Below are 25,643 nucleotides of genomic sequence, written 5' to 3' on the forward strand. Positions count from 1 at the left end.
ATTGTATTCGGCATATGTGTTATTAATTGTTACATTGTCTGTTGCTTTTCTAATATTTATGTCATTTTCAATTTCTATGGCTTTTTTGGACATTTCTTGTAATGTTGTCTCGTTGCCCAGTTCGTATTTTATTTCCGTTCGCATTCCTTTTTTAAAACATTTTGCTGCGTCTGCATCTAATTCTTCGTAGAAATTCTTCCTGGCTATTTCATTTGTTTCTTGTATTCTATATATATCTTTTATTTCTAATACTAATTGACATAATCTATTTGTGTATTGGATAACTTATTCTGTAGTTCCTTGTGTTATTTTGCGTATCCTAGTACGCAGTTCGTGTATGTCTTCTTGAATTGGGTATAGACTTCGTATTGCTGTAATTAATTCGTCTATTGTTTCTACACAGCTGTTTCCTAAAGCTTCTTCTGCCTCTCCCTTCATTCTCACTTTCAATAATTCTACTACATTGTGTTCATCTTGGTCATCTATTAAATTTTTTACTCGTCGTAGTCTTCTGATGTACTTTGCGGGTGGCATATTTTTGCCATCGAAGTCCGGAACATAATTTACCAATTCTTTGAGTGATAATTTGATTGGGTGTGAATTTGCCATGTTTATTGGGTTTGTTGCTGGACTTGTGATACGTTGGTTTCCTTGAATTTGTCTTTGAATTTGCTGAGTGTTTCTTTCACTCTTCTTTTCGTTTATGTATTGTGTTTTGTTTATTTTTCTAATGTCTTTTTTTGAATCTTCGATGTTCTGTTGTTGGTTAATAGGTTCGTCAGAGTTTTTTGGCAATGCGTATTTTGTGTAGACAGATTCTTCGTTTGTGTTTATGCTGAATAATATATCTTTTGGTGTCCCTAATATTTGGCTTTGTTCACCTAAAAATCCTCCAATGTCTGAATATCTATCGTGTTTTTCTGAGTCAAATGTGTCAAACGTCTGGTCTAATAGTGAATATTTGTCTGAATCAGTGTAGTCGGTTTTATTTGTTTGTTTTTCTGTTAAATCAACTAATTGGTCAACTGTTGGTATGATTTTCTTTATTGCTCCTGTGTTTTTCTCTTTTCTTACGATTTCTTCTTGGGTCTTGGTCTTAATCGGCGATCTTTGTAGCTTGTTACTCTTTTTGAAAGCTATCTCATCCAGTCCTTTTTCTAAAAGGTCTTCTAATTTTGGATTCTTGTCGATTTGTGATCGCGTAATTTCCTAATTATGGATGATGTGTCCTTCGTTGTGCTGGACTTCTTGCTCATTTATCGCACTTTCGTAATAAACGGAATAAACAAAGGTAATTCGACAAAATCAAAATAGAGTGAAGCAGGGAAAATATATAAAATAAGAAAAATTATTGTTAGCAAAAAATTATGGTAGAAGTATATGGAAACACAATTGCTTATTGAGATGGCAAAAATAAAAGGGGAAAAAGAAAAGAAAAAAGGAAATTCTATCTACGTATGGTATTTGACCTACTAGCTGAAAATTATTTCTCGGTCACTTATTTCTGCTGTTGTCTTAGTTTCACAATTTTACAAAATTGCAATTTTTGAAATTCGGTCACTATGAAAGAAAGTGTCGTGTGCTGTTTACTTCTGTAATACAACATCTACTCGTATATCCGCGGTTTTTGAACTCTCTCTTTTCCGTTTGATGCGTTAATTTATTAATAAGAACTAAGTTTTAATATTTATCATAATAATTTTCTTTATCTCAATCAAATGTATTTTTCGTACCGGAACCAATTGTTACGTCTCGTGCATCAACTACGAATAGCTAATGAATGAGACGTTCCAATATGATGACTAGTGGTCGGATATGTCTCACTTATAATAAATATATGTGGAAATGTATGTCTGATAATTGTACTACCTTGATAATCGTAGCCTTTAATTGTTGATAAAATGTAGCAGGCTCTAACTGCTTGTTGAATTGAATAGGATAGGTTGTTGAATAATACTTGCACGATATTACTTTGTAACAATCGCGAGTTTATTAAGTAAAATGATCACCAATTGTCGGACCGGTGTGTACGGAGTTGAGTCTGACAGGTACTTATTGACTGACTGACGGACTACTGATCAACTGCTGAGAGTAATTTGTTCATTGCTTTTTATATCTTTTATAGTTCTTTTCAGGTTAGTATTGCGATATTGTGTGACATTTTGTTTTCGCTGATTATAAATTCTTGCGTTTTGGTGACTTAGTTTCGGAGTGTGTTTTGACAGCTTTTTGCTGTCGTGTGAATAGCTTAGCAGTTTTGAATGTGCATATGTTACAAAAAGGATGCGTCGTAAGGCTTAATTGACCTCGCGTTTAATTAGCTTTTTGCTGACGTGCAAATAGTTTAGTAGCTTTGAATTTCGCAAATGTTTATTTTATAAAAAGGATGCGTCGTAAGACGTAACAACCTCCTAATCTCGAAGAATGATATATTTCAAAAATTTTATTTCTCTGGTCTAACTCACATATATATTCAACATGATTCATACAAACAATAGTCTTGATGTTAATTCCTATGAAAGTATCATTTATGATTTCTTCTATTTCTGACCATTGTATGTTTCTTATGTCAATGTTTTTTGAAATACTCAGCATAGAGATCTTATTTTGTAATAGAAGTTTTTTCAAATTTTTGAACAATTCGGCTAAATCTTGTTTTACTGTTTCCGTCGCTGCGGCAGTGTTCAGGCACAAAATAAATATTTTTCGTTTACCGTAGTTTAATGTTTCCAAATTATTATTGGATAAATTTTCGTTTATTTTCAAATTTTTCTCTGCAAGTATGTTACTCGTATTTTTGTCTAACCCTTCATGTTTTTCAGAGATTAAATGGATAATGTTATCATTACGAAGTTGTATAGAACTTTTGCTATAAATGACATGACCTCTATTATAATCATTATTAATGCTACTATTTTTTATACATTTTTTATCTATATTGTTGGATTTGTATGTATGTTTCTGTTTGCTCTTTTTTTGAATGCATGCGTGATTTGTAATTTGTTCCTTTTTGTCAACATTTAATGATTTTGTCTGTACTACCTCCTCTAAGTTCTCGGTTCTTTTTCTTTGTGCACGTGTCATAACACAAATTTTTGGTTCTACCGCAATCCGCGATAAACAGTCAGCTGGACCGTTTTCTTTGCCTGGACGATAAATTATGTCAAAGTCGTAATCAACTAGTTTTAGTCGCCATTTTTGTACTCTACTATTATTATCAGCCGACTTTAATGAAAGTAAAGGTTTGTGGTCCGTTACTACCATAAATTTATTTCCGAATAAGTACGTTCTAAATGTTTTAATAGCGAAAATTATTGCAAGAGCCTCTCTTTTATAAGTCATATAATTCTGTTCTGTTTTGTTCAAAACCCTTGAAGCGTATGCGATGGGTCTATCGTACCCTAATTCTCCCTGGGAAAGGACCGCGCCCAAACTATGATTCGACGCGTCTGTTCTAACGATGTAAGGTTTGTTAAATTGTGGATATTGTAGGATAGGTGCTTCGCATAGTAGTTTTTTTAATTTATTTAAAGCTTCCTGTTGTTCATTGTTCCAGAAAAATTTTGTGTTTTTATGTAAGAGTATAATTAATGGTTTTGTTACTTCTGCAAAATTTGGGATAAAACGTCTATAATAATTGCATAGCCCTAAGAACTCTCTAACGTTTTTCGTAATTGTCGGTGTTGGAAAAGCTTCAACAGCTTGTACTTTTTTTTAATCTGGTTTAATTCCATATTCACTGATAATATGTCCCAAAAAGGATATTTCTGTTTTGAGCCAATCGCATTTTTGAGGTTCAAGTTTTAGGTTAGCTTCTCTTAGTTTTTGAGCTATTTCAGAAAAACGTTTATTGACCTCATCCACTGTTTCTCCAAAGATGATTATATCGTCAATAAAAACAAAGCATGTATTGGCGATTAAATCCCCCAAAATTGTATTAAGAATTCTTTGAAATGTTCTAGGCGAGTTTACTAGTCCGAATGGTAAAACGAGAAATTCAAATCTTCCTAATGGATGTATGATAAATGCTGTTTTGAAGATATCTTTCGGGTGCATTGCTACCTGATGGAAACCGGATTTTAGATCGACAACATGATAAAATTTGGCTTTCCCGAGTTGATTAAATATTTCTGTTATGTTTGGAATTAGATATGGGTCAGGAACAGTTTTTTCATTCCATTTCCTATAGTCAATTACTAATCGCCATCTAGCTTTCCCGTCTGCTAAGCTCTTTTTCTTCACTACCCAAGTTGGTGCATTGAAAGCACTTTTCGATTTCCTTATTAAATTATTAGATATCAATGATTTTACTTCTTCAATAGCAATGTCCCGTAATTTGTGTGGCAAGGGAAATTGTTTGACGTAAACCGGTTTGTTGTCTGTTAAATTAATTTCATGTTGTTCTATATTACATGTACCTAATCTGTCGCCATCGGCCCAAAATACATCTTTGTTTTACTCAATAAGTTCTTTCATTATCTTATAGTTATTTCCGACTAAATCTCTCAAATTTATTTTTTCTAATACTTTTTCCTTTGTGGCTTAATTGATTTCCTTCAATTTTTTCTTGTTCTTCTCCTAAAAAATTTATGCTCCCCGCGTATACAATTTCATTTTCATTGACGTTGAAATCTATATTTTTCGTTAGTTCAATACTGTTTGGAAAGTTTTCTAAGTCGAAAGATAAATATTGATATGTTTGGATTTCTTCTGAAACAGTATTTTCCGAAGGGAATTCTATTCCTATATTTTCTTTTATAACCGATATAAATTGTTTATAATCGTAATTGTCTGCATAATCATCCTTTGTGTTAGTCATTTCATCAGTACTCATTGCTACATTTATATCGGTAATTATGTGCTCTATTTTGGAAGGGTCTTTCTCTAATTCAGCTTCCAAGTTCGTTATTCCCTTGGAAGAAAAAGGTATTAGTAATGAGTTTTTACAACTTTCGATCTCGCGTTCTACTTTTAAATCTTTTACAGTCATTGTTTCGTTATTTATTTTATCCGTTGTTGTTGTGCAAGGAAATGTAACAGATTCGGGGTCCTCTAGTATATTTTCTCTTTCTAGTGGATGAAATTTGTTATTTTCCTCAAAGATTTTCGATTCTTCGTAGTGTTTTTCTTTTTCGTTTTTTGTTTTATTTTCCTTATTAATGCCATGTAAAATTTTACTTAAAAATCCCTTTTGTTCTTCTGTTATCCTTGATTCCTCTTTCTTTTTGTTTTCGGTAAGAACGATTGAGTTCATTTGAGTTAACGGTATTGATACAAGTTTTATTTTCCTATTATTTATTTCCAAATAACCTTCATCTAATCTTAACTTATTTTCTTTCAGAACAGATATGCCAAGAATGCCATCATAAGGGATTGAAAATTCTCTTGGTACAATATGAAAATCAATTAACAACCCATTAATTGTTATTTTTATCAAACCTAATGTTTGAATTGTTTTATCAGTAATAACGGATAATGAAATTTTTTCTGAGTCCAAAATAGCGTTTGATGGTATACAATCGCTTTTTATGATATTGATTTGAGCTCCGCTATCTATAAGTAAATTAAAATTAACACCCGAAAACGGATTCGGTACCTGTATGTATTGTAACAAATTTTTTAACTTTAGGAAATACATTGGCATTTTAGTTTCAATGATACTTGTAAGTTCTATATTGCCATTACATTCATTATAGAGTTTCTTTTGTTTGTCATTTCAGAGGCATACTTTATTATTTTTTTCCGTTTTGGTTTGCGACTCATATTGTCTTGTTAAATTTAATGCGTGAGTTTCATTTTGGTCATCAATGTCCATTTTTCGTGTTGTCGTTATTTCGTCTCTTAATCCTGCAGCGAGTGACTTTTTATTTATTTCCTCCGTGCACTCATGTTCGGAAGAATCTATTCGTTTCCCTGATTATTACGCCTGAAACACGTCGACTCTGTATGATCGGTACGTTTACAAATTGTACAAAATTTTTCTTGGTTATTTTCTAGTGATTTTATAATTGGACATGATTCGACTTTATGACCTGATTCCTTGCAATAAGTACAAATACTAGTGGTTTTTGCTTTTCTTTCTAAAGCTCTCAATTTCAAACAATTGTCAATTACATGATTATTCATGTGGCAATAATCACACTTAGTGTCATTATTTCTTTTCCCAAAATTATTGAATCGTGAAGGTCCGTTATCGTGATTAAAATTTCCATTTCTGCGTTTATTGTCACTACAATTTATATTTGAACTGATTTTATTATCGTTACTTCTATTGTTCTTACTATATCTAACCAGGATTCTTGCCAATTCACAATTATTTGCTTCATGATCTTTTTTTTTACAGATTGTACATATTGCAAATCTACATTCTTTCGTTTCGTCCGCGTTTGGGCAATATTTTACTGAGTGACCGATTTCATTGCAACGCCTGCATGTCACATTCGGGCAATTGCGTATCGTATGGTCGCTGCTGTCGCAAACAGCGCAAAAGTTCGTTGATTTGAAAGATTTTGAACAGTTGTGCGGGGCGTGTCCGCTTTCCTTACATTTCCAACATACTTCAAATTCTATAATAAATGGGCATTGTGTAACCGTATGACCCATCACCTGACAATATTGACAATGATTTCCTTTAACTCTGTTAAATTTGCAACCGTCTATAGAATACCCCTGAGCATTACAGAATTTACATATCAATTCGATCTTTTTATTTACAATTTTACAATTGTTTGACAGGTGATCTTTGTTCTTACAATATACACAAGCTCCTTTGTAACAAAATAAAGCTTCATGGTTATAGTCCTGACAAATTTGACAATTATATATGTGAGTAACATTTGTTGAAGCAGTAACCGAGTCTACATTACTATGAAAGGGACTAGCGATATCACCCCTTAATAATCTTTGTTTTTTTAAATTTGTTTCAATTTCAATAGCGTCTTGTAAAGCAGTGCCCAAATTAATGTGATTTCCTAATTCCAGACGAATGTCTTGTAAACCTTGTTTAAAAATTTTTAACGCGTCAGCATTTAATACTGTTTCATACGTTTTGAAATCTTCATTTGGTTTTTGGATGATTTCCGTAAATTTCCAATATAAACTATGAATATTGTCAAAGGAGGGAAATAGCTGCCTTATCACTTTGATATAATCATTTATCTTATCTATTTTGATGTTTACTAATGCTTTATAAACGTCTCCGCCCAATTTAATTTTCAGAATTGATATTAAACTTGGTTCATCTAACTCAGAAACAATTGTTTTTACGTGTTTCAATTTTTCAATATATTCATTAGTTGTCATATTTTTTCCATCGAACTTTGGAACTAAGTCTGCAACGTATTTAAGTGGTAAACGTAACGGTTGCGTCATTTTGTTGCCTGTTTCTATACCGTCGTTATCGACTTGTTCAAAGTTATTTGTTTGGATGATTGGATTATAGAGTGCTACTTGTCTGGTTGTTCCGTTCGTATCTATTGTACGTTTCGCGTCTTTGCAAATACTCTCTTCGTTACAAATACCACCAATGTCTGTGTATTCGTTATTATTAAATGAAAATTCGTAATTCTGATCAAGAGTAAAGTCCAAATCTAATAATGAATTTGAGTGTTCAAAATTTGGTGTTAATCGTTTAAGTGGATTTTCTACAGAGTTGTTTACGTCCAATGTATTAAATACTTGCACTTCTTGTACCGTGTTTTCGTTAGGTATTACTATATTATTTAATGCTTTTTCCGTATTTTCCCTACTAATTCTTTTAGGAGGAGAGTGTAACAATTTCCTTGATCGTTTGAAAGGATCTATAACGGATGTGCTCGGTTGCACTATATCACTTTCCAACTCTGGTTTATTTTTTACCTGAAGCCGCGTCAGTCGTTTTGCTTCAATAGGGCTAGAGAGGTTTTTGTTACTCATTAAAATGTGATTTCATTTAGAATGTTATTTTATATAAAACAAACACCCATTTAGTACCGGAACCAATTTGTTATGTCGCGACTACGTAGCCGTGACGTGTAGTTTCAGAATATGTATGATCATTCATTTATTAGTAATTATTATAGTGACAGGAACTTACCTGGGTTATTATTTGGAATTAAATTGGCTGTTTACCTCTATCTCGATGAAATATATATGAGGTCGGTCGGTAATGATGCACGAACACTCGATTCCAGTAATTATTTATTTATTCAAAGACAGAAATGATTTCTCAAAAATAACAATAAGTGAATTATACGTTATTCGGCTGTCGCGCGTCGCGAATCAGCTCGTAAGAACTGTAACAAATTTTAATGTTATTGAGTAGTCGCGCGTCGCGAATCAACTACCGAAAAGTCGAGTCTTCTGTTTTTATATTGACTCTTTGGCCCATATTAATGTGTTGAGTAATCAAAAAATCAAAATGTCGGGCGCCCCAAATTTTCGGACTACTCATCTTTTAATTTCGCTGAGTTTGTATTTTGTAAAAAATGCCGTTCGTTGTTTATACATTATTTCGTTTTTTAATTGATTGCTGATGAAATCAAAATGAAGAAATAGTTACGTCTCGGGACGTAACAATGAAAGCATTGATTATAGCACTCGCACTTGCATTGTCCTTGAACGAAGTGTGTAATTTATTAATAAAATTAATCACGGTGATAATAAAATAAAGCGCGATATTGTAAATAAATAAAAATGGACAGCACTCAGAAGGAAATTGAAAACTGGGTATTGTCGCTCCAAGACGAGGAAATCAACGAATACCTCGAACAAATGGAGCTAAGGAAAAACGGGAGTAAACTCTCGCGAGCAGGGCAATTGCAAAATTGGTTACTAAGCGACTACTCAGCAGATTTCGTCGAAGTTAGCAACCAAAACAGCAACCTAGCAAAAAGGGCAGCCCTACGCTCAGAGCTGATATCGTTCATCTGCGCTAAGCATACAGCATCTGAAGAAGAAGGAGAATACCCGTTAACTCAATTGATGCAAAACGCAGAAGTTATATTGCGGGTACAAGAAACAGCGATAAACGTTACAGATGTATTAGACAACAGCGGAAACGGTAATAGTAATAAAAATATTACAATAACAGCTAATGATGGCAGCCAGTTTCAACTTCCGCCTACGTTCGCCGAAATGAGGACCTCATTTTCCGCTCCCGAGAGAACGAAAGCAAGCTCGAGCTGCTAGAGTCGCTAAGCGACAACGTATCAAGTCTAACAAAGGTGTTAGACAAGATATATAGTTATAGCAGCAATGTTAAGAGCCAGGTTGATGACTTATCTGTCAGAAAAAGTATATTAGAAAATGCCGAATATAGGAATGCACAGCAAGATGATGCAAGCCATTCAAGTGAATTAAGGCAACAAGAAAACACGCGCAGGAGCATCACGTCTCAAGATACCTTCACCTACCATTACGATACGCGATTACCTCAAAGTACTCGAGTTGGATCTGGACAGAGGCCCACGGGGGCCACCGGCAGGACCCCCCACCGGACGCTCCCTTTCGGAGAGGGTGGACAGCATCAACTTCATGGGGTTAATGCTGAAATGGATAACCACACGCCGAGCACGTGGTTACCTCAACAGACGACAAAACCTTGGTCGACTACAAGAGATGTTGGTCGTATTATTCGGGGATGGAAACTCAAGTTTTCCGGAGAGGGTAACGCGAGTGTGGACACCTTCCTGTCTAAGCTAGACAATTTGAGGAACGGTGCCGGGCTCACGGAGGATGAAATGCTATTATCAGTACTAGAGCTGCTCGTCGGTCCCGCCCTTACCTGGTACGCAATAATGAATGACGAGTGGTTTACCTACGCTGAATTTGAAGCAGACGCATGGGAATGGTTTGGAACCAGCGTGCAACAGCAACAGCGACTGATGAGGGAAGTGTAGAGTCAATATCAAGGCCCAGATAAACCGATTAACGTATACATTACCAACATGATGGGCCTAATGAGAATACTAAATCCACCGATGGCGTGCGAACGCCAATTGAATCTGTTACACGCTAACCTTCTCATCGATATTCAGAGCCAAATGCGTAGGGCTGAAGTAAATTCCATACGCGTTCTGAATAAGTTAGCTACGGCGGCGTAGAACACCTTGGAACAAAGGAAGGTGGATCATGTGGTATCTGACCCCCCAGTCGACTCTGTATCCGGAGTTAGCATACCACCCTCATACCGATGGAAGCGAGGGCCGCAAGAGCAAAGTAGCAGCAATATCCAGCGATAAGCCAGAGATTAGTGATCGGTTAGATCGTATGGAGAAAGTGCTGGAAAAGGTAACGCACAAGGTCGTCTATATACCGACGTCATCGGGGGCGACGCCTGGTCCAAACATTGAAGCAGTAGATAGCGAGAAGAAAGCTCCGCCAGTTGATATACTGAACCAAGTGCTATTATCCCTTAGAGAAATATCAGAAGAGATGAAGCACAACTTTGTCAGAAGAAACTCCATCCCGGAGGACCGCGTTAAGAAGCAAGAAGCTCCTCGAAAACGGGAAAGAGATTTTTCCAAGCCACTCAAATGTATCGAGTATGGATTGCTGGGGTACAGTAAAAGGTACTGTCCCTAATGTAATAAGGGAAACGAGGAAAGGCGTGGTTAGGAGGGGTTGACCCCACTCCTTCGTCCCCTGAAATGAACCGCGTCGAAGAAACCTCACGGCCCTCGCTAGTACAATCAGTACTCGTAGTAACGAATGCGTTGAGCGATGAGAGTGAGGATTGCCCTAATTATGCTATTGATGAGAACATCGGTAAAGTGAACACGGGGAAGGGGAATATTGATGATAGTAAAGCCCAGGAACATAGACCGACCGAGGTGATAGAGAGTAAATTGCCCACGCCCTCGGAGGCGCAGGTAACGGCAGATAACTCGTCAGGTTATACTCCCGAAGGACCCCTAATAGTCCGAACCGAGGTGATTCGAACGAACGTTGTCGTCACTTTACCGCGCGAGAGCACAGTAGCTAGTGCTATGGTATGCTAAGAGCAAGGCTGTGGAGCCACTGAATCAGTTTCGATATATTCTCCGGAACGGGTAACGCGCTGGTGGCTACCGGTGAAAATAGGAGACTTCCAAATAAGAGCCCTCTATGATCCGGGAGCTTCCACCACGGCAATGGGAAGTAATGCTCTGCAGATAGCGTCGGCGCTGGGCATTAGGTTGGATACCACCCACACGGGTACGGCAGGACTGCCAGATGGACGAAAACTGACGATCATCGGCCATGCGATGTTGCCGTTCACCGTGGGTGATATGACAATGCTGACGAGGGTAGTTATACTCCCAACTCGTGTCGATGAATGTATTTTAGGAGAAAATTTTGTCAGATTGTATAGGGCGGTTCTTGATCCTGACGATGATACGTTATTGCTCAAGAAAGCGCAAAAAAAGATGAAACTAGAGGTAGCTAGTTCAGAGGCTGGTCCGAGATTAGCTACTATCGGACTAGCCGAGGTAACAACCTCACAAAAGGCAATATTGCAGAATATCATCAACGAGGCCTTATCGCAGGCCCCCACGGGATTGGGATGTGCGGCAGGAATTGAGCACGAGATTCGAATCGGTGATACGAAAACGATCAAACAGCGCTAATATCCAGTGTCGCACAAAGTACAAGACATGCATAGATTGGTAAAGGAAATGTTGGCCCAAGGGGCGATTAAGCCGGCGAATAGCGGCTGGTCGAGCCCGGTGATAATGAAACGCAAGAAGGATAGCTCGTATCGATTCTGTATAGACTTTAGGAAAGTCAACAAGGTCACCCAGCCAAACGCGTACCCCTTACCATTCATGCAGGATATATTGAGACGTTTTTTCGAAAAGCACGCTATATCTCCGCGCTCGACCTTAGTAGCGCGTATTACCACTCAAACCCGAATCTCGACCCATCACTGCCTTTACCTACGGTATCTTAGAACCGTGTTGGATAGGTTAAGCCATGCCGGACTCTCGATTAATTGAGAGAAAATCGACTTCTGCAAGCCGGAGGCTAAGTATCTAGGTTTGCTGATTAACCGAGAAGGAATCAGATCCGATCCTAAAAAGGTGCGCTCTATCATGGAGTACCCCCGACCAGGAAACGTACGACAGCTGCGTATGTTTCTAGGGGTTGCTTCCTGGTATCGCCGCTTCTTAAGTAATTTCGCCACACACGCTCAATCGTTAACGAAATTAACGGGGAAAAATGCGAATATGTGTGGGGACGAGATCAAAAAGAAGGTTTCGCTAAGCTTAAGGCACTCATAATATCCGCACCGTGCCTCGTATTGCCAAAATCCGATGGACTGTACGTGTTGGAGACAGATGCTAACGCTACGGGAATCGGTGCCGTCCTGATTCACAGAGTACGGAACGAAGACTGGATCATCGAATACGCTAGTAGAGTCCTTAACCCGGAGGAGCAGAACTACTCTGCCACGGAGCGTGAATGCTTGGCGGTCGTATGGGCTATATAGAAGTTCCGCCCATATATAGAAGCGTACTGATTTAAAGTCGTGACGGATTACAACAGTCTGAAATGGCTGTATAATTTGAAAAACCCTATAGGACGTCTAGCCCAATGAGCCATACAATTCCAAGACCATACTTTCGAGATAGAATATCGAAAGGGGGCTGACAATGGGGCGTGATAACGCCCGATGCGTTATCACGCGCGTTCGAACCCGCGAAGACGGAGGTCAGTGCGATAGACCAGCCTAAAGAAAGGGACGACGCCTGGTGCTCGGAACTGTTCCGATGCGTCGAAGCCAATCCGGAGGAATACCCAGATTAGAAGGTAGTGGGCAGGGCGATGTACCACCAAAAGCCCAACAGTGATTACCGAGATGAATACGGGTTACAGGATACCTGGAAGCTTCTCGTGCCACCGGAAGACCGAGAAGCTGTCATATTCGAGAACCATGACATTGAGACCGCCGGACATTTGAGGTGAGAGAAAATATTTTAGCCCGCATCGCCCAGTCCCACTATTGGCCAGGCATGTACGTGGGTGTCGGAAAGTACGTCCGTAAATGTCAGATCTGTCAGCAGTGTAAGGTTGAACAGCGACTGCCGCACGAACTCATGAAAGATCGGATGTTGTCCACACCTTGGCAAGTTGTGGCGGGCGACATTGCCGAACCGTTCCCGAGGAGCCCTCGAGGGCACGAATACGTATTGGTGTTCGTCGACTTATTCATACGATGGGTGGAATGTATACCTATACGTAGCGCCAACGGCAAAACGATCGTAAAGGAGCTCCGGGAACGAGAACCTAGGATCTTGTTATCATTGATTCTTCGTTTAATGAGATAACATGGCACGTATCTTTAAAACATTTTAAAGAAAATAACTTAACTAAAGAAGTAGAAGTAGGAAAATATGGTCGAGAAATCCATTTTTTTGAAAAATTAACATCTGTGAATGGACAGGATTTTTCTGAAATGACAATACAGGATTTAATAAAATTATTCACTACAACATATCAAATGACAGCAGACCGTATACTGTAATTGTAAAACTTTTTTTTTTCTTAGGATCAACACCAAGAATGAAATGAGAACCTTTGCCTGTAAAAAGGAGGGATTAGGTTGAGCGTCACATTAACAATTTTCCTGTATAGTTTCCAAGTGGCAATAAAATCTATATCGAACTTAGTACTGGCTTAGGAACCCAACCCTCTTTTTATACGAGGTGTGTTCAAAAAATACCCGGAATTTTTAATTTTCGCGGGTCTGGAGAGTCCGATTTTTAAATTTTTATTTTTATTGTGTTGGTATACATGCCCCTGAAGTATGATAAAATTTTCAGCTATATTCACTGTTTACTTTGTCTGCGGTAGTCGCTAAGGTTTGACGTGTTTTTATGAGCTCGGCGATTTTCGTTTTTTAAAAGAAGTGGATCAAAGAATTTGTATTAAATTTTGCGTAAAAAATGAAATAAAGTGTAACAAAGTGGGTGAAATGTTACAAAAAGCCTTTGGTGAGTCTGCTATGAAAAAAATAAGTGTTTACGAGTGGTATAAGCGTTTCCAAGATGGCCGCGAAGACGTTGAAGATGACGAACGCTCCGGTCGACCCAGCACGTCAACAATCGATGAAAATGTGAAAAAAGTGGAAAAAATGGTTCTGAATGATCGCCGAATCACAATTAGAGAAGTTGCTGATGAAGTTGGCATATCAATTGGCTTATGTCATAACATTTTTTCAAATTGTTTTGGGCATGAAACGGGTGGCAGCAAAATTCATTCCAAAACTGCTGAACTTTGACCAAAAAAACAATCGCATGAACATCGCTCAGGAGCTGTTAAACGACGTCAACGATGATCCAAGTTTGCTTGAAAGGGTCATAATTGGTGATGAAACATGGGTGTACGGTTATGATATCGAAACCAAAGAACAATCGTCCACCTGGAAGCATTCAAGCAGAAAGCACGTCAAGTTCGATTAAATGTGAAGGTTTTGCTTACAGTTTTCTTTGACTGCAGGGACGTGGTGCATCATGAGTTCTTATCACAAGGTCGTACGGTTAATAAGGAGTATTACCTTGAAGTTATGCGACGTTTGCGTGAAGCAATCCGAAAAAAACGTCCCGATTTATGGAAAAACAATTCATGGCTTTTGCATGACGATAACGCACCTGCTCACTCGTCGTTGCGTGTTCGTAATTTTTTGGCCAAAAACAATACCGTAGTCGTGCCCCAACCTCCATATTCACCAGATATGGCTCCGTGTAACTTTTTCCTGTTCCCAAAGTTGAAAAGACCCATGAAAGGACGGCGTTTTTCCTCGATTGAAGAAATAAAGGCCGAATCGCTGAGAGTGCTCAAGGACATACCAAAAAGTGAATATCAAGAGTGCTTCGAAGATTGGGAAAAACGCTGGCATAAGTGTATTATATCTGAGGGGGATTACTTTGAAGGAGACCACATTGATGTAAACGAATAAATAAATATTTTTTTGGAAAAACGATAATTCCGGGTACTTTTTGAACACACCTCGTATTCCTTCGCCCGTCGGCCTCTTTCTCTCGCATACAAATAGCGTGTATCCTCCACGCTTGTGTCTGGTAAGCGTACACATGTCGATAAGAGGAGAGAACCATAAAACTACTACTACATCCTGTTCTCTACTATTTCTAACGAATTTCTCGTATTTTAAGATGCTCAAAAATTTATGATTAGTCTAAAATGAAAATAAAAAATTACCTAAATTAAAATATTTAACTTACACATTATGTATCAAATAATCATGGCTCCTGAAAACCTTTCCGTGGCTTGGTTTAGCCAGAAAATAAAGAAAATAAACAGAATTTTTTATTTTAATAGGTATTTCTGCGATTTAGTGTACTAATATCCTAGGAAATAAGATTAAAAATTACTCTATAAATACCCTATCGAAATACGCAAATTTTGAAATAAAGTTTCCGTATAAATTCAATTTAATTAAAACAATATAATTAATAAATAGTTAAATTTCATGTTTCAGATAACAATAACTTGAAGTGAAGATTTGTAACGAAGCTTGCGAGCTTGCAAGCTCTTACCCTTATCTTTGTATAAACAATTACCAGTTAGTTATATTTTACAGCAAATTTAAGTTGTATTTTTGTTGTTAGTATAAAACAGCCTATAAATATCGTTACAACAAAGAGTAAAACTGTTAAATCTTGCGCATCAATATTTATAAATAATAAGCGTCATTAATGCGCGCAAAGGACACTAACAATCAGAGCCATCTCTTGAGTGAAAGTCCACACTCCAATTTTGGCAAACCTATTAGCAGGCGACTTCCCGCTCCACTCTTCTAAAAAATAAGAAGACGAGAGAGGGACTCGCCTTCCAACCACCCCCAGAATATAAAAAGGGCCGTATAAGACTAAAAAGGCATTGGTGTCGCCACCAAGAAAGATCCAAGAGGACCAAGAAGCTGCCAAGAAGCAAGTGACGAGCTGAGAAACCAAAGAGCCAGCTACAACTAGAGTGACAGATCGTACCCAAAGGAAAAGAAAATAAAGTAGTAAGCTAAAGAAATCTAGTAAATTTCTCTCTCCATTTCTTTTCTACATCTCTCAATAACGAGTAGCTCGCGAACCTCTAAAAAAATTCTTTTCCTTGGTATCTAAAGATTACTATTGATAAGCTCTAGATACGATCCTTATAGAGAAAATGGGTTCGACTATAGATAGGACCCTGACTATTTCTCGTCTTTGGATTACTGCGATCGATTGGAATCCAAAAGGCTGTAGTATAAGAAATAGTGACACTTTCCCTTTCCGAAAAGTTTTTTTTTGATAGTGATCCATGCCAGTTTGTCGTTTGCTACGACGTTACAGAAGCAAGCAATGTTCTACTTGGCTGAAATAATAAATGACAAATGAGTTTAATGTAGACTATTGGAAAATATCAAATGATCTTCTCAAGGTAGAAGTGAGATCAAGGCATAAAGAAAGTAAGACGAACAAATGCTATACCCATTATAAACCAGTAACTTATAGTTGTTAACATATTACTGTGACTGTCCTAATGGTGAGAGAATAATTGGATGTTTCTCTCACGTAGCTGAAGTTATTTACTATTTATCGTATAAAAATATAATGTATGATTGCATTCTAGCAATCCTACATTATATTTTTTATGAGTTTTTTTAGTTCTTTCAAAATAACCCTACATCAAAACGAATATCATTGAAAACATATATTATCCATTCATCATAATATTTATTATATTTTAATCAATAATTGTGGTGCTAAATTTGACTTTCTGTATAAAAAACTTAGGAATTCGGAGGTTGAGAGTTCAATTGTTAATTCCTCATTACATAGAAGTCATAATAATTGATGTATTATACATGTTTTTTCTGTAAAATACGATGGTGCTAGTGGTGATTTTATTCTAGGATTTACCTAAAGCGAAATATGGAAGTTTTTTGCAGTTTTAATTTTTTTTAGAGTCGATGCACCATTTTCGAAAATTTAAAAACGATATAGGCATATTTTTAAAGAAAAATACATAACATATATTTTTTCAAGAGACAAGATTGTCTTTGTCTTCCAAATATCTTATTTTAAAGTTTTTGACAGTTAGCGTTTGAACCTTGAGGTGAATAGACGTGTTAAAACTGTACTCTACCGGAAAAGTCTTAGTTATAGCAATAGCATAAGTGACAGTTAAAGGTGAAACTCGTTTAACAGAATTACAAAACAAGACGGCTGAAATGGCCACAAAAGTAAGTGATGATTCGTCATCCAACAATAAAGATAAACCTGGAGAATGGAAAATCGCTTCTAATAAAAGAAGTCCAAGCAGTCGCAGCAGTCCAGGCAATGAAACACAAATTATTCAAACTATCAAACAAGCAAAATTAGACTACTGGCTAAGTAATACAAGAAATAAATTCGAAATTCTACAAAATGATAAAGTAAATAATCATAGCGAAGATGAAAAATCAGGAAGGAACGAAGCAAACAAAATGATAAACAAATCTCCTCCGATCTTTGTTTACAACATAGAAGATATCCAACCGTTAGAAAAATTATTAAACACAATAGACAAAAACAATTTTACACTAAAAGTAATAGGGCAAGATAAAATTAAAATTAAGCCAACAGCATCCGAAAAGTATCTCCCGATAATAAATGCGCTGAAAGAAAAAAAGACACAATTCTACACCTATCAGCGTAAAGAAGAAAAAGGTTTCAAAGTAATTCTAAGAAACATGTATCCATCAGTTGATACTAAAGAATTAAAAGCTGCCATAGAAAATCACGGACACAAAGTACTTAGTATTCATAACATAAGACATCGCATCACAAAAGCACCACTACCGCTTTTCACAGTTGAAATTGAACATGATTATAAAAGTCAGGACATCTACAAAAAAACCAAACTTCTTCACACAGTAATCAAATTCGAACCACCAAACATAAAAAGAGAAATTCCTCAGTGTCAAAATTGCCAAGAATATGGACATACGAAAAATTACTGTTTCAAAAGTGCAGTGTGTGTTAAACGTGCTGAATGTCATCAAACCATGGAGTGTCCAATCAAACAAAAAATTAAAGATGTAATATGTGCAAACTGCAAAGGAAATGATACAGCAAATTATAAAGGTTGTCGGGTACGTACGCAATTACAGCAAAAATTATTTCCTAAGTTGCGAGAAAGAACATTTCAAAATAGAATAGAAGCACACACAATCACAAATGCAAATTCAAATCCAAATGACAATAGAGTTAGACCGAACACAACATACGCACAGGTAATAGCTAAACATAACGGCCAGAATGAAACAGAAACACCAAAACAAACAGCAGTACACACAGAACAAAACAATTGCAGAAACGATGAAAAGTAAATTAATAAACTTGAGCAATTAATGGAAAAAATGACGCAAACAATGAACATATTGTTAAAATTAGTAACCACACTTTTTAAAAAATTAGTATAACCATGTCAAATCTGTCAAATCTAAAAATTTCTATCTGGAATGCCAATGGCCTTACGAGAAGACACCTTGAGTTAAGAGCATTTTTAATTTAAGAAAATATTGATATTATGTTAGTCTCAGAAACACACTTTACTAGCAAAAATTTTTTCCACATACCAAACTACTCAGTACACAAAACAAATCATTCACTCGATAACGCACACGGAGGTACTGCAATTCTAATCAAAACAAATATAAATCACCACGTTCACAAACATACTAGCGAAATCTTCCTTAAAGCAACTAGTATAATCATCAAAGATAAAGAGGGACCGATTACTATATCAGCGGTTTACTGTCCTCCAAATAAAATAATCACAAAGGAAAAATGGACAGAATTTTTCAAAAACTAGGAAACCGCTTTATATCAGGAGTGGATTATAATGCGAAGAACCCGTGGTGGGGATCTAGATCAGAAACTCCAACACCTAGAGGTAGAGTACTCTATGAAATACTACAAAAAAATAAATTCACCCCGATATCCACCGGAGAACCAACATACTAGCCTACCGACTTAAAAAAGCTCCTGGACTTGATTGACTTTGCAATAGTAAAAGGGATAAACAAAAATTATTTCAAAGCGGCATCATGCCTAGATCTTACATCGGACCATTCGCCGGTAATAATTACTCTTCACCGTCAAGTACACAACAATGTAAATAAACATACAAAAGTGGACTGGAAAAAATATACTCTTTCCATAGATGAATGTATTACGTGTAATATTCCACTCAAAACAACTATCAATATAGAAAGCTGCATAAATTCACTCAACGTACTCTTATCTAACACCATTAATGACTACTTTACAATAACAACCAGAAAAAATACGCAACAAATTAACTCTAGAATAGCCAAAAAAATCAAAGAAAAAAGATCACTAAGAAAAAGATACCAAATAACCAGATCAAGATAAATCAAAACTCATCAAAGCAATTAAAGTCCTCAAGAAAATGCTACAAGAAGAAAAAAATATTCAAACACAAAATTATCTTAAAACACTGAGTCCAACAGAAGCAACAGACTATTCACTATGAAAAGCCACAAAACGACTTAAAAGACCAACATTTATACCGCCTATCAGAAAATCGGATGGTGAATGGACGAGATCGGATGAGAAAAAAGTTGAAACCTTCGCAAACCACCTTAGCACTGTATTCCAGCCATTATTACCGAACGGGAAGAAATAATTTTACTAGAAGTATCTGATGCACAAGATAGCACTCCGATCAAATAGATAAAAATGAAGGAAGTATTACTCATTATTAACAATATTAAAAACAGAAAAGCTCCCGGATTTGATAATATTACGGGAAAAATAATTAAAATGCTACCCAAAATTGTGATAAGATACATAACGATTATTTTTAATGCATGCTTGCGTATCTGCTATTTTCCTTCCCAATAGGTGAGATCCAATAGGTGAGATACATAAACCTGGAAAACAACCAGAACTGTTAACGTCTTATAGACCGATCAGCCTTCTACCTTCTCTATGAAAAATTTTTGAGAAACTAATAATAGCTAGAATCACTCCAATAATATCAAACAGAAAACTTATCCTCGAGCATCAATTCAGATTCAGGAATAGTCACTCTACGATTGTGTGGGTGTGTGTGTGTGTGTGTGTGTGTGTGTGTGTGTGTGTGTGTGTGTGTGTGTGTGTAAGCAGGTTAACTGAATAGTGGCTGTGGCTAGGAAGGCGCTAGAGGACAGAAAGTATTGCACTGGAATATTTCTCGATGTTTCACAAGCATTCGACTCACAGCACGAAGGATTTTTATGCAAGCTCAATAAAGGCAGGAGTACCACGAGGCAGTGTTCTTGGACCAACGCTATATTATTATACACCTCAGAGCTACCAATATCAAATAACATCGGGACAGCAACATGTGCAGATGACACAGCAATTCTATCTGTACAACCAGAGGCAACAACAGCATCCAAAACAATTCAAAATTACATAGATAATCACCTTCAAAATTGGGTTAACTCGTGGAGAATAATAGTTAACGAAAGTAAATCAGTTCACACCATATTCACCCTCCGTAAAAATAAAAGTGTCCATCTATTACACTAAATGACAAATACATACCGCAAAAAAACCATGTCAAATACTTAGGCATTCACTTGGATAGAAGGCTGACATGGAAAAAACATATATTCACAAAAAGAAAACAACTAGGATTAAAATGGAGAAAAATGTACTGGCTTATTAGAGCAAAATCCGAGCTAACAATCGAAAACAAACTCTTGTTATATACAGCAGTACTCAAGCCAGTCTGGACTTATGGTATCCAACTATGGGGAGCCGCTTCAACCTCGAACATCAAAATACTGGAAAAGTATCAATCGAAAGTCCTACACAGCATAACAAACGCGCCTTGGTTCGTGCCAAATGAGATCATTCGAAAAGACTTACAGATTACAACAGTAAAGGAAGAAATAATCAATTTCTACAAAAAAATAACACACTAGACTGCAAAACCACTCAAACGAACTTATTAGCAAACTGCTCTCGGAAGAGATTACCAACACTAGACTTAAGAAACATAAACTGATGAACGATGAAATAGATTAAGTTAATTATGCAAAAACTGTAAACAAAAACAGCATACTCACTGGAGTGTTCTGTTATTTAGATTGTGTATGTCAAGTAGTAGAAACATTTGCTTATTGTCTCACTATGTGAGACAGATTGTAAATTTACGTGGAGTTAATAAAAAAAAAAAAAAGTTTTTGAAAGTGTCTACAAATTCCATTTTGGCGGAAAAAATGTCCAATCACACAGTTTCGCAGGGCTTAAAACATTCAACTAAATAAAAAAAATTTTCGTAGCTTAAAAATTGACCGAAATATTGTTAACAAACCCAATATGTTGTCTCATTTTCTCCTATGTTGGTATCGGTATCTTTAAATCATTTAATAGGCGTTTCTATACATACGGAACATAATAAATAATGGTCCTCTCATTCTCGGATGACTCAAAGGCATGTATGACCACCCTTATCCTGTTAGATCCTATACTTTGCTGCTGGCATAAATGTTGATTTTAGATACTAAAATTTTATAAAAAATGCTTTATGAAAAAGTACTTTTGAAATTTGTACTACTAAACTTATGTACCACTAAACTTATGTAGCTTGTTGACGTAGAGGGATGTTCATAATCCGATTCGATACCGGCAGATATGCCTCAAATAAATCCCCAGTGAATTGCATGCAGTTTATCACTTTATTCGAAAACGTGATAATACTTTACGACTCCTTTGTTTGATAAAGATATGAGATAGGAAGAGCACATGAATGAAATCACATAACTAAATAGATTTAAATAAAAAAAGTCACAAATGTATAAAAAACGTTGATTATGCCACTGTGTAAAGAAATGGAGATAAATATAGGAATATTCAATAATGCAAACAATTAGGACATAATTGAATAAATGTATATCAATTATTTATTTAAAAATCATGAGCCTTCTATATGACTAGTACCATGGCTATTATACTTACAAAGTCGTCCAAAGCTATGACTTAATCGTTTTTTTAATTTTTGAACTCGTGTCAGGGTTCCACTTTTTTTCTCTCTCATTGTTACAAGCCCTACAAATAAAAAAATGTACTGAATAATAAAAATTCAATTAAATTTTTCGTCAAACCTAGCGTATAATTCGTGCGTAAAATTATCTAAGCAATTATTTAATATATAATAACTTCAACTATAATAAGGAAGATTAATGTCTTTTTACAGAGTACAAGTACTCAAGGCTTTTTTTGTATTTTACTCAACTCACTGTTCCATCTTTTAACGTTGGGGAATGTGCTGTTTATTACTTATTTTACTATTAAAAAAACAAAAAATAATGATAAGTATATAAAAGTAGTAGCACAATCTAGAACAAGTTCTAGAATACATGTAATTTTAATGTATATGCTTGATGTCAATTTTATGAAATCAAATAGTTCATCCATAATGACATTCGAAGTTTTGTTAATAGATTTTATACCTATCCGAAAAGATGCATACCAGATAAAATAATTATTAAAGATACTCTAATACTTTAGAATCCAAGTAGTTTCTAAAAAAAATTTTTATTGTATAATAAGTACTTTGTGGAATATATGGTCAATTTAAAAAGCGTTAAGCTGCAGACAATTTTTTGATTCTTTAAATTGAAATATATTTATTTTACGGGGAAGCCCCGATACAAATAATTTTATTAAATTAAAATGAACATTCTTACATAATCAAAAAAATTATTGTATATTCAATTCATGAACAAAATCTTATATTTTTTAGAATTAAAGAAAGAAAGCAATATTAGATTTATAATAAACAGTTGCGTACTACATGTTTGATCAGCCTACACTGAAATTATCAATAATTCAAAGTTTTGTAGCTTGCTCAGAAATAGTCGTAGGTGAACACGCGGGGGCTCATTTTAAAGGGTAAAGCAATATCTTTCATATTTCGCTAGTTTTTTTAAACGATTAAACATAGCATTTTTTACACTAGAAGAACTGGATCACATCTTTTCATTTTTTCAAACCGCAAAAAACACTTTCTAACTTTTGAAGAAGTCTATGGATTTTTAAAAAAATAAAATGGAAATGATAATATGCCTCCTCTTTAAAATGAGTGGAACAAAATTCTTTTTTATCAACCCGATTTTAAGTTACGCTGATTCCATGTTTTAATTCACTCTTGTTTCAAGTTCGTCTATCTTCGAATGTGTACAACGTAGAAAAAAAAACTCCTTGACAAAATATGTTTATTTTTTAAGAAAAATAAGTATCTACTATTAAAATTACATTTAAAAAAATTTTTTTTCATCATTTTTTTTTATCGTAATTTTTTTTTTAATCATGAATGTATTCATAACTTGAATTTTTAATTAATAACAAAAGTTTTTCATTTTAATAGTTTGAACAAAAATTACGATAAAAACATGAAAAAAATTTTTTTTTTAAATGGAATTTGAATGGTAAATACATATTTTTCTTGAAAAACCAAACATTTCTTATCCAAGGAGGTTTTTTGCTGTCATCATCTTTCAAAAATAGTTGAATGATAAGTTTTATAGTGGAACGGGGCAAGTATTAATTGAATAATAAAACGCGTTACATGATTGTGCGTGTATCGTCTGATGGGCGAGTCGATTCCGCACAAGAACCCATACGCACGTGGCCGGTGCAGAAGCGAATTTCACGCCCATGCAGCAAATCTCTCCAGCCTCAGCCCTTCTCATTGTCAATATTCCTCGATATGACTCAGCTCGCCACTGCTCCGATGAAGTATTTCATTACACTGCCGGACTGCATTGCTGTGCAACACGCTGAAAGGAACGCGAACGTTCGAGTTCGCGGAAGATCCTTCTAGGTTCGGTATAGAGTCGACGAAGATGACGGAAAAGATTGAGCTGTTGAAGAATCGCAGGCTGTGTATTTATGATTAAGTACCGAAGCTTTATTTCGGTATTAGCTCTCGAAACGCTGTCTCTTGAACGACGTATTCTCGACGCAAGATAAAGAGATTACTGCCTCCTTCGCTCCCTAGAGACAACGTACCTGCCCTTGGGCCAGTTACGTGGAGAATTCGAGGATTTTGATCTTAACTGCTGCGAAGCTCTTAACTTCACTCCTTTCATCCCCTTTTAAAAGCATTTGCTAACACGTATCTGAGCTGCACGAAGGACCTAACACTGGGAAAATACTGAAGAAAATGCGTGACTTGTTATGTGTAACGAGCACGCTGTTTGGGATTACGACGGAACTATTCACGTGTGAAGACTAAACTATACTACTCGTGACCTGCGTAGCTAATCTCTCTCTACCTCCTCATCTCGCTTTCGGTTACGCACATGTACTAGAGGATCTCTGTGTCACGCATTCATGTGTGTTTGCGTGATCGACTATCGTCAGCCTGTCATGCTCGCGACACGCAACGGTCGCTAACTGCTACAATATATATTTAAATATGTATTTTTCATACACTGCCCGTCAATCACTTTTGCCATGCTTACCTCAAAATTAGGCAAACTTGAAAGTTTTGTATCTCGGTCGGAAATCATCGTATCACAAAAAACCGCAGGGCATTTTAAAGGTAATTGCAAAAGCTTCCATTTAAGACGTGCAGAGACTTAAAAATGAAAAAATGTGTTTTTTACAGTAAAAAACTGATCAAAAAAATTTCAATTTTTTTAACCTCGACTTAAGTCAATGCCAATTTAGAACCAGGCGGTGGAGGGCAAATCGACCTGAAGGGTTCGGAGGGTAATGTCTTTCCCTTTAAAATGAGCTCCCGCAGGGTTCTATCCAATGTTTTTTAACCGAGTTACGACGTTTTTTGTAAAAAGCAACCTTCTTTTTCCAATCCTCAATTACTTCGACTTGCGTACGTTTTGGAAAAAAATGCCAAAGAGAAAAAAGTTTTATTTTGTATCCAAGAATACGAAAACAAAGTCAAAATAAAGAAATAAAGAAAAAATTTTTTTTCGGTTTTTTAGCGCATTAAAAAAATAAAGGAATTTAACTTTTTTTTTACGCTTAGTTTTAGTTTTTTTGTGATTTACTACGTCCCTAGACATTTTCAAAATTAAGCGTAAAAAAAAAGTTAAATTCCTTTATTTTTTTAATGCGCTAAAAAACCGAAAAAAAATTTTTTCTCTATTTCTTTATTTTGACTTTGTTTTTGTATTCTTGGACACAAAATGAAACTTTTTTCTCTTTGGCATTTTTTTCCAAAACGTACGCAAGTCGAAGTAATTGAGGATTGGAAAAAGAAGGTTGCTTTTTACAAAAAACGCCGTAACTCGGTTAAAAAACATCGGATAGAACCCTGCGGGAGCTCATTTTAAAGGGAAAGACATTACCCTCCGAACCCCTCAGGTCGATTTGCCCTCCACCGCCTGGTTCTAAAGTGGCATTGATTTAAGTCGAGGTTAAAAAAATTGAAATTTTTAATCAGTTTTTTTACTGTAAAAAACACATATTCTCATTTTTAAGTCTCTGCACATCTTAAATGGAAGCTTTTGCAATTACCTTAAAATGCCCTGCGGTTTTTTTGTGATAGGATGATTTCCGACCGAGATACAAAATTTTTAAGTTTGCCTAATTTTGAGGTAAGCATGGCAAAAGTGATTGACGGGCAGTGTAGATTGCCAAATAATGGAAAACAAGATA

The 25,643-nt window shown here is 35.9% G+C and overlaps 1 protein-coding gene across 3 annotated transcripts in view; it reads right to left on the reverse strand.

The window, feature by feature from the left end:
* Positions 1-25,643, reverse strand: part of LOC131672697 (cyclin-dependent kinase 14) — a 571,347-nt gene that overhangs the window by 364,769 nt on the left and 180,935 nt on the right. For all 3 annotated transcript variants that reach the window (XM_058950093.1, XM_058950100.1, XM_058950109.1), the window contains one exon: positions 21,975-22,064. In XM_058950093.1, the coding sequence (XP_058806076.1) occupies positions 21,975-22,064 (90 nt within the window). The remainder of the gene's footprint in view (positions 1-21,974; positions 22,065-25,643) is intronic.

Source organism: Phymastichus coffea, unplaced genomic scaffold, assembly GCF_024137745.1.
Source record: "Phymastichus coffea isolate CEN01 unplaced genomic scaffold, Cenicafe_Pcof_1.1 PCOF00012, whole genome shotgun sequence".
Taxonomy (NCBI): domain Eukaryota; kingdom Metazoa; phylum Arthropoda; class Insecta; order Hymenoptera; family Eulophidae; genus Phymastichus; species Phymastichus coffea.